Below are 9,692 nucleotides of genomic sequence, written 5' to 3' on the forward strand. Positions count from 1 at the left end.
AAAGTGACTCACACACTTAGAGAACAAACTTATGGTTAGCGGGGGGAAGGGTGGGGGGAGGGATAGATTGGGAGTTTGTGACTGACGCATACACACTGCTATGTTTAAAATAGGTAACCAATAAGGACCTACTGTGTAGTACCTGGAATGCTGCTCAGTATTCTGTAATAAGCTAAATGGGAAAAGTATGTGAAAAAGAATAGATATATGTATATGTATAACTGAATCACTTTGCTGTACACTTGAAACTAACCCAATATTGTTAATCACCTATTCTGAAATATAATATAAAATAAATTTTAAAAAGAGAGCTACCATGTCATCCAGAAATCCAACTTCTGGATATATGTCTGAAAGAAATGAAATCATTATCTTTAAGAGGTATCCGTTCCCCCAAGTTTATTGCAACATACTTCACAATAGCCAAGATATTGCAGCAAACTTTAGTGTCTATTGATGGATGAATAGTTAAAGAAATATATAATGGAATATTATTCAGCCATCAAAGAAAGGAAATCCTGCCCTGTTTGACAACATAGTTGGACTTAGAAGGCAGTATGCCAGTTGAAATGACTCATACAAAGACAAATACTGTATGATCTCACATATATGTGGATTCTAAAAAAGTTTAACTCATAGAAAAATAAAGTAGAATGGTAGCTGGCAGGGGCTTAGGGGTTGGGGAATGGGGTGATGTGGATCAAAGGGTGCAAACTTCCAGTTATAAGATGAAGAAATTAAGAAGATCTAGTGTACAGCATGGTGATTATAATTAGCAACACTGTATTGTGTACGTGAATGTTAGGATAATAGATCTTAAATGCTATCACTACTCACAAAAAATGGTAACTGCATGAGGTGATGCAGGTGTTAACTAATATTGTGGTAAACACTTTGATATATATATAGATAGATAGCAAACCAACATGTTGTATACCTCAAACTTACATATATTCCTTGTCAAATACATCTCAATAAGGATGAGGATGAGGGGAGTTTTGTCTAGTAAGTCCAAAGTCTTGGGTGCCTCATAGACAGTTTCTGTCAACTTATTTTTTCTTTTATGGGCCTTAAGTTCATGTTTCTTTGTATGTATCATGATTTTTTTGTTGTTGAAAACTGGACATTTTAATATTATAATGTTATAGCTCAGAAAATCAGATTCTTACTCTTTTCTATTTTTGGTATGTGAAAGTTGTAGTCAACTACTGTTTAGTGATTTCTCCAAATTATTTTTGCAAAGACAGTTCAATGTTTTGTGTGCTCAATGAAGTCTCTTTTCCTTTAGCTTGTGTTCAATTATTATTTTGCCAGAGATTTTCTTGAATGCCAAAAGGTAAAAATTAGAAAACACCATCTTCCTCCAGTCTTTGCAAATTCACTCCATGCTGAAGCACTCATTCAGTATTTTCCCAGGTTGTTAATAAGTCTACCTTAGACTTCTCCCTGCTTCCAGTGAAACTAGGAATCAGCCAGAGGCGAAAGCTTAAGGTCGTCCCTGGTCTTCTCTGAGCATGACTGCTGCTGGGCATGCATATGGATTTTTAAATTCCCTAGTATACACAGCCACTTTTTAATGCTCTAATTTAATTTTCCAAAGAAACTCTCTTCCTAGATTTTCTTCCCAGTCTGTTGATGGTCTACTGTATATTTCAACCATAATCTTTTGCCCCAGGCAGCTGCAGATTTCTCATTTCCCTTATAATGTTTTGGAGCAATGTGGGCCACATTTGAACGCTGAGTGATCTCATGTGAAAGACTAAAAGCACCTTACATAGGTCTTTCAGGTAGTTCCTGAACCTGGGATGGGATTAGGGAAGGGCAAATAAAAATGCCACAAAGTTTTCCGACTATTTTTAAGTTTCCTTTTTCTTGATTCAGTGTTCACTTGATTGCTGTAAACCTTTGACTGCTTTCCAGAGTACCAACAAAGTTAGTCCTGAAAATTTCTGTTTGTTTTTTGTAGAGGAAAAGGAACTTGAAGCTCTATTTTCTGTCATTTTGCTGAAGTCATTCCCTGTTCCACTTTTTATTTGTAGACTACAGTTCTCTAAATGGCTTTGGGAAACCACACCACCATCACTGAGTTCATTCTTCTTGGACTGTCTGCCAGCGCCTTTGTCCAGGCTCTATCCTTTGTGCTGTTCCTAGTAATTTATCTCCTGACCCTGCTGGGGAACTTGGCAATGATGCTGGTGATCAGGACTGATTCTCACCTACACACTCCCATGTACTTCTTCCTCAGTCACCTTTCTTTTCTGGATATTTGCTTCTCTTCCACCACAGTACCCAAGATGCTGGAGATTCTCCTGTCTCAGAAGAAAACAATCTCTGTGGGGGCCTGCCTAGCGCAAGTCTTCTTTGTGTTTGACTTGGGGGGCACTGAAGCCTGCCTTCTCTCAGTGATGGCCTATGACCGCTATGCTGCCATCTGCCACCCTCTGCTCTATGGCCAGAAGATGAGCAACCAGCTCTGTAAAGGACTGGTGTGGGGCTCCTGGAGCTTGGGTTTTCTGGATGCATTTATCAACATCCTTCTAGCTATGGACTTAGACTTCTGTAGGGATCAGTCCATCCCCCACTACAGCTGTGAGCTGCCCTCTCTCTTTCCCCTTTCCTGCTCTGATGTCTCCATCAATCTTACTGTTCTGCTCTCCTCTGGTCTCCTGCATGGGCTTGGAACCTGTTTCCTGATCATATTGTCCTACACTTTCATTGTCTCCACCATCCTGAGTATCAGCTCCTCCTCAGATAGAATCAAGGCCTTCTCCACCTGTTCCTCCCATCTCACTGCAGTGTTCCTGTTTTATGGTTCAGCTTTCCTTCGCTATATCATGCCAACCTCTGGCTCACCACTGGAGTTGATCTTCTCTGTACAATACAGTGTGATCACCCCCTTAATGAATCCCATCATCTATAGCTTGAAGAACAATGAAGTGAAAGCAGCTATGAGAAGGACCTTTAGAAAATATCTCCAGTGTTAGTGACCAAAGACAGAAGATGATGAAGAGTTAGTTTACTATAGCAGGATATTTTGTTAGTTGACAATAAGAATTTCCTGATTTTCCTGATATTGGATCTGAGAAAAGTATCTTAACATTCACAGAGATATTTGCAGTACTGCTCATAGGCTGGTACTAACCCTAGGACCAGGCTTCACACATCAGTGGACAGGTGAGAGCACTGGAATATTCTTGACTCTGACTTCACCCAGTGAAGTAGCACTATCTCCACAGTTCCCTGGGGACTGACAGTCAGCCACCTCATGACCTGGTCCTGCCATCCAGTCACCAGCAGCCTCCACACAATGCAGGGCCTAAAAACCAATCAAAACAGGGGCCAATCAATCCTATCAGACCTCCTACATAGCCTGCCACCACAGAAGGACACATGCAGCACTCATGGGGGAAACCCTAGGGCATGTAGCTTGAATGAGGAGAGGGTAATGCACTACTGAGATGCATAGGATGTCTCCTACAAAGGCCACTTCTTCAAGGTTGGGAAATGCAACCAAAATGCCAGATACATAAAAATACAAATAGCAACTTAGGCAAAATGAAGTGACAGAGGAGCACATCTCAAACAAAGGAATAAGATAAAACCCCAGAAGAAGGACTAAGTGAAATGAAGATAGGCAAGTCTACCTAAGAAAGAGTACAGGGTAGTGACTGTAAAGATGATGAAAGAGCTCAGGAGAAGAATGGATGCACGGTGATAAGTTTGACATTTTATACAAAGAATTAGAAAATATAAAGAACAACCTACCAGAGATGAAGAATCCAATAACTGAAAGGAAAAGTACACTAGAAAGAATTAACAGTAGACTAAATGATACAGAGGAATGGATCAGTGAGGGGTAAGACAGAGTAGTGGAAATCACTGATACTGAACAGAAAAAAAATGAAAAAAAACAATGAAAGAAATGAGGACTGTTAATTTCATTTCTTAATGAAAAGAAATTGGGACTCTTGTACAACATCAAGTGATATTCACATTAAATGGGTCCCATAAGTTGAAGATAGAGAGAAAAGGGCTGAGAATATATTTGAAGTCATAATAGCTAAGAACTTCCATAACTTGGGAAAGGAAACAGACAACCAAATCCAAGAAGCCCAGAGAGTCCCATACAGGATTAAACCAAAGAAGAGCACACCAAGACCCATAGTAATTAAAATGACAAAAATTAAAGATACAGAGAGAATATTAAAAGCAGCAAGGGGATAGCAACAAATAATATACAAAGGAATGCACATAAGGCTATCAGCTGACTTTTGAGCAGAAACTCTACAGACCAGAAGGAAGTGGCATGATGTATTTAAAGTGTTGAAAGGGAAAAACCTACAACCAAGAATACTCTACCCAGTAAAGCCCTCATTCGGATTTTATGGAGAGAAAAGCTTTACTGAGTAGCAAAATCTAAAAGAGTGCAGTTCCACCAAACTGGCCTTACCAGAAATGTTAAAGAAACTTGCCTAAGTGAAAAAGAAAAGGCCAAAACTAGAAATATGAAAATTATGAAAGGGGAAAGCTCATTGGTAAAGGCAGGAAATCATCTCATGCACAAAGCTAGTAGGAAGGTTAAAAGACAAAAGTAGTAAAATCATCTATATCCACAATAAGCAGTTAAGGGATATACAAAACAAATATAAAATATGATATCAAAAATAGTAATGATGAGAGGAGAGTACAGATACAGGGTTGTTCAATGCACTTGAAATTAAGAAATCAGCAACTTAAAACAAAGATATATATACATATATCTGATGGTAACAACAAACCAAAACCTATACTAGATACACACACACAAAAGAAAATGGAATCTAGACATAACACTAAAGATAGTCATCGAATCATAAGGAAAGAGAGAAAAAGAAGAAAGGAACAAAAAGAGCCACGAAACAACCCCCAAACAATTAAAAAATGGCTATAGGTATATACCTATTGATAATTACTTTATATACACTAAGTGCTCCAACCAAAAGACATAGAGTGGTTGAATGGATACATAAACAAGATATGTATATATGCTGCCTACAAGAGACTCATTTCAGACCTAAAGACACAGAGGGACTGAAAGTGGGGGAATGGAAAAAGGTATTCCATGCAAATGAAAATGAAAAGAAAGTCAGGGTAGCAATACTTATCTAAGGCAAAATAGACTTTACAATAAAGACTGTTACATGAGACAAAAAGAGATACTACATAATGATCAATGGATCAATCCAAGATGAAGATATAACAACTGTAAATATATATGCACCCAATATAGGAGCACCTAAATACATAAAGCAAATATTAACAGACATAAAGGGAGAAATTGACAGCAACACAAGAATAGTAGAGGACTTTTAACAATACACTTACATCAGTGGTCAGATCATCTAGACAGAAAATCAATAAGGAAACAAAGGCCTTAAATGGCACATTAGTCCAAATGGGCTTAATAGATATATATAGAATATTCCATTCAAAAGCAGCAGAATACATATTTTTTTCAAGTGCAAATGGAATATTCTCCAGGATAGATCACACACTAGTCCACAAAACAAGTCTCAGTAAATTTAAGAAAATTGAAATCATATCAAGCATCTTTTCTAACCTATGAGACTAGAAATCAACTATGAGAAAAAACTCCAAAAACCACAAAGACATTGGGGCTATATAATATGCTACTAAACAACTAATGGATTAGTGAAGAAATCAGAGGAAATCAAAAAGTACCTGAAGACAAATGAAGATGAAAACACAACAATCCAAAATCTGTGGGATGCAGTGAAAGCAGTTCTAAGAGGGAAGTTTATAGCGATACAAGCTTACCTCAGGAAATAAGAAAAATCTCAAACAACCTAATCTTACACCTAAAGGAACCAGAAAAAGAAGAATACAAACAGGGGTTTGTATAGATATCTATATCTATCTATCTATCTATCTATCTATCTATCTATCTATCTATCTATCTATCTATCTAATCTCTCCACTCTTCTTGGATTCTTTTCCCATATAGGCCATTCCAGAGTATTGAGTTGAGTTCCCTGTGCTATACAGTAGGTCCTTATTAGTTATCTACTTTTTATATAGTGGTGTGTATGTGTTAATCCCAATATTCCCACCCCACCCCCCATTATCCCTGATAACCATAAGTTTACTTTCTACATCTATGACTCTATTTCTGTTTTGTAGATAAGTTTATTTGTAGCCCTTTTTAAAAGATTCCACATGTAAGCGATATCATAGGATATTTGTCTTTCTCTGTCTGATATACTTCACTCAGTATGACTATCTCTAGTAGGTCCATCAACATTGCAAATGGCATTATTTTGTCATTTTTATGGCTAATATTCTGCTGTATATATGTACCACATCTTCTTTATCCATTCTTCTGTTGATGAACATTTAGGTTGCTTCTATGTCCTGGCTGTTGTAAACAGAGCATCAGTGAACATTGGAGTGCATGTATCTTTCCAAATTATGGTTTTCTCTGGATATATGTCCAGGAGTGGGATTGCTGGACCATATGGTAACTCTATTTTTAGTTTAGTTTTTTTTTTTTAAGGAATTTCCATACTGTTCTCCATAGTGGCTGTACCAGTTTACATTCCCACCAACAGTGTAGGAGGGTTCCCTTTTCTCCACACCTTCTCCAGCACTTATTGTTTGTAGATTTTTAAAAAATTTATTTATTTATTTATTTTAGCTGTGTTGGTCTTCATTGCTGTGAGCAGGCTTTCTCTAGCTGTGGCAAGCAGGGGCTACTCTTCGTTGTGATGCATTGGCTTCTCAGTGCAGTGGCTTTTCTTGTTGTGGAGCATGGGCTTTAGGTGTGTGGGCTTCAGTAGTTGTGGTATGTGGGCTCAGTAGTTGTGGCTCATGGGCTCTAGAGTGCAGGCTTAGTAATTGTGGCGCATGGGCTTAGTTGCTCTGTGGCATGTGGGATCTTCCCAGATCAGGGCTCGAACCCATGTCCTCTATATTGGCAGACGGATTCTTAACCACTGCACCACCAGGGAAGTCCCTGTTTGTAGATTTTTTTAATGATGGCCATACTGACTGGTGTGAGGTGATACCTCATTGTAGTTTTGATTTGCATTTCTCTAATAATTAGTGATTTTGAACATCTTTTCATGTGCTTTTTGGCCATCTGCATGTCTTCTTTAGACCTGCCTAGTTTTTGATTGGGTTGTTTGTTTTTTTGATATTGAGCTGCATGAGCTGTTTGTATATTTTGGAGATTAATCCCTTGTCAGTTGTTTCATTTGCAAATATTCTCCCATTCTGAAGGTTGTCTTTTCATTTTGTTTATGGTGTCCTTTGCTGGGAAAAAGCTTTTAAGTTTAGGTCCCATTTGTTTATTTTTGTTTTTAGTTTCATTACTCTAGGAGGTGGATTGAAAGAGATCTTGCTGCAATTTATGTCAGAGTGTTCTGCCTATGTTTTCCTCTAAATATTTTGTAATGTCTGGCCTTACATTTAAATCTGTAATCCATTTTGAGTTTATTTTTATGGATGGTGCTAGGGTGTCTTCTAATTTCGTTCTTTTACATAGATATTTTCACAATATTGATACTTCCAATACAAAAATATTGTGTCTCTTTCCATCTGTTTGTGTCATCTTTTATTTCTTTCATCAGTATCTTATAGTTTTCTGAGTATAGGTCTTTTGCCTCCTTATGTAGGTTTATTCCTAGGTATTTTATTCTTTTTGTTGCAGAGGTAAATGGGGTTGTTTCCTTGATTTTTCTTTCTGATCTTTTATTGTTAGTGTAAAGGAATGCAAGAGATTTCTGTGTAATAATTTTGTATCCTGCAACTTTACCAAATTGGTGAGCTCTAGTAGTTTTCTGGTAGCCTCTTTAGGGTTTTTTAATGTATAGTCTTAAGTCATCTGCAAACGGTGACAGTTTTACTTGTTCTCCAATTGGATTCCTTTTATTTCTTTTTCTTTTCTGACTGTCATGGCTAGGACTTCCAAAACTATATTGAATAATAGTGGCAAGAGTGCAATCCTTGTCTTGTTCCTGATCTTAGAGGAAATGCTTTCAGTTTTTCACCATTGAAAACGATGTTTGCTGTGGGTATCTTTGTATCCCTGGGATAAATCCCACTTGATCATGGTGTATGATTGTTTAAATGTGTTGTTGGATTCAGTTTGCTAGTATTTTGTTTAGGATTTTTTGTGTCTATGTTCATCAGTGATATTGGCCCATAATTTTCTTTTTTTGTGATATCTTTGTCTGGTTTTGGTATCAGGATGATGGTGGCCCCATAGAACTAGTTTGGGAGTGTTCTTCTTTCTGCAGTTTTTCAGAAAAGTGTCAGAAGTGTAGGTGGTAACTCTTCTCCAAATGTTTGATAGAATTTGCCTGTGAAGTCATCTGGTCCTGGACTTTTGCTTGTTGGAGGATTTTTAATCACAGTTTCAATTTCAGGACTTGGGACTGCTCTGTTCATATTTTCTATTTCTTCCTGGTTCAGTCTCGGAAAGTTGTATCTTTCTAAGAATTTGTCCATTTCTTCTAGGTTGTCTATTTTATCTATTTTATTGGTGTATACAGTACACATTTATTTCCCTGTGCTAGGGCAGTGTGTAAGGTGCTTAAGAGACAAAAGTGAGTGAGCCCTGACCTGTCTCCCTGGGGCTCACAGATAATCAGTGTTGGCATATAGAGATGTTCTCTATCTTAATCTGGCTAATGGCCACACAGGTGTATACATATGGAAAAACTCATCCAGCTGTACACTTATGACTTTTGCAGATCCCTATATAGAAGCTATACCTTGATCTTTAAATTTCATGAGTAAATTAATTTCTTCTAGCCCTGCAGCTTTATGGTGGTAACAAATCCCCCTCTGTAAACAGCTCACTCACCACAACTACCTGATAGCAAAACAGGCCCACTTCAAAAATCAAGCAATAAAAATACCTTAACCAATGTCCTCAGTACAAGTAAATGCATATTTATGGACATTGATATGTAATGTATGTAACTTCCTAGCTTCCCTAGGAAGTCATTAACTAAATGTTCTGATCATATCATTTTCATTCTTCAACTTGCTGATGTGGTGCATCACACTGATGGATTTGTGGATTTTGAAAAATTCTTACATCCCTGGGATAAATCCCTCTTGATCATTGTGTATGATCCTTTCAATGTGTTGTTGGAGTTGATTTTCTAGTATTTTATTGAGGATTTGTGTGTCTATGTTCATCAGTGATATTGGCCTGCAATTTTCTTTTATTCTGATATCTTTGTCTGTTATTGGTATCAGGGTGATGCTGGCCTCATAGAATGAGCTTGGGAGTGTTCCCCCTTCTGCAAATTTTTGAAGAGTTTCAGAAGTGTAAGTGTTAACTCTTCTCTAAATGTGTGATAGAATTCACCTGTGAAGCCACCTGGTCCCAGACTTTTGTTTGTTGGAAGATTTTTAATCACAGTTTCAATTTCAGGACTTCTGATTGGTCTGTTCATATTTTATATTTCTTCCTGGTTTAGTCTTTGAAGGTTGTATCTTTCTAAGAATTTGTCCATTTATTCTAGGTTGTCCATTTTATTGGTCTATAGTTGCTTGGAGTAATCTCTTCTGATCCCTTATATTTCTGTGGTGTCCACTGTAACTTCTCCTTTTTCATTTCTAATTTTACTGATTTAAGTCCTCTCCCTTTTTTTCTTGATGTATCTGGCTAAAGGTTTATA

The 9,692-nt window shown here is 37.4% G+C and overlaps 1 protein-coding gene across 1 annotated transcript; it reads left to right on the forward strand.

Annotated features, from left to right (window-relative positions):
- The first annotated feature begins 2,054 nt into the window (after nucleotides 1–2,054).
- Nucleotides 2,055–2,984, forward strand: LOC130833529 (olfactory receptor 8S1-like). Its single transcript, XM_057703253.1, has one exon. It carries the CDS (start codon nucleotides 2,055–2,057, stop codon nucleotides 2,982–2,984), a length of 930 nt encoding a protein of 309 aa, XP_057559236.1.
- The last annotated feature ends 6,708 nt before the right edge of the window (nucleotides 2,985–9,692 follow it).

The sequence above is a fragment of the Hippopotamus amphibius genome, chromosome 12, assembly GCF_030028045.1.
Source record: "Hippopotamus amphibius kiboko isolate mHipAmp2 chromosome 12, mHipAmp2.hap2, whole genome shotgun sequence".
Classification (NCBI taxonomy): domain Eukaryota; kingdom Metazoa; phylum Chordata; class Mammalia; order Artiodactyla; family Hippopotamidae; genus Hippopotamus; species Hippopotamus amphibius.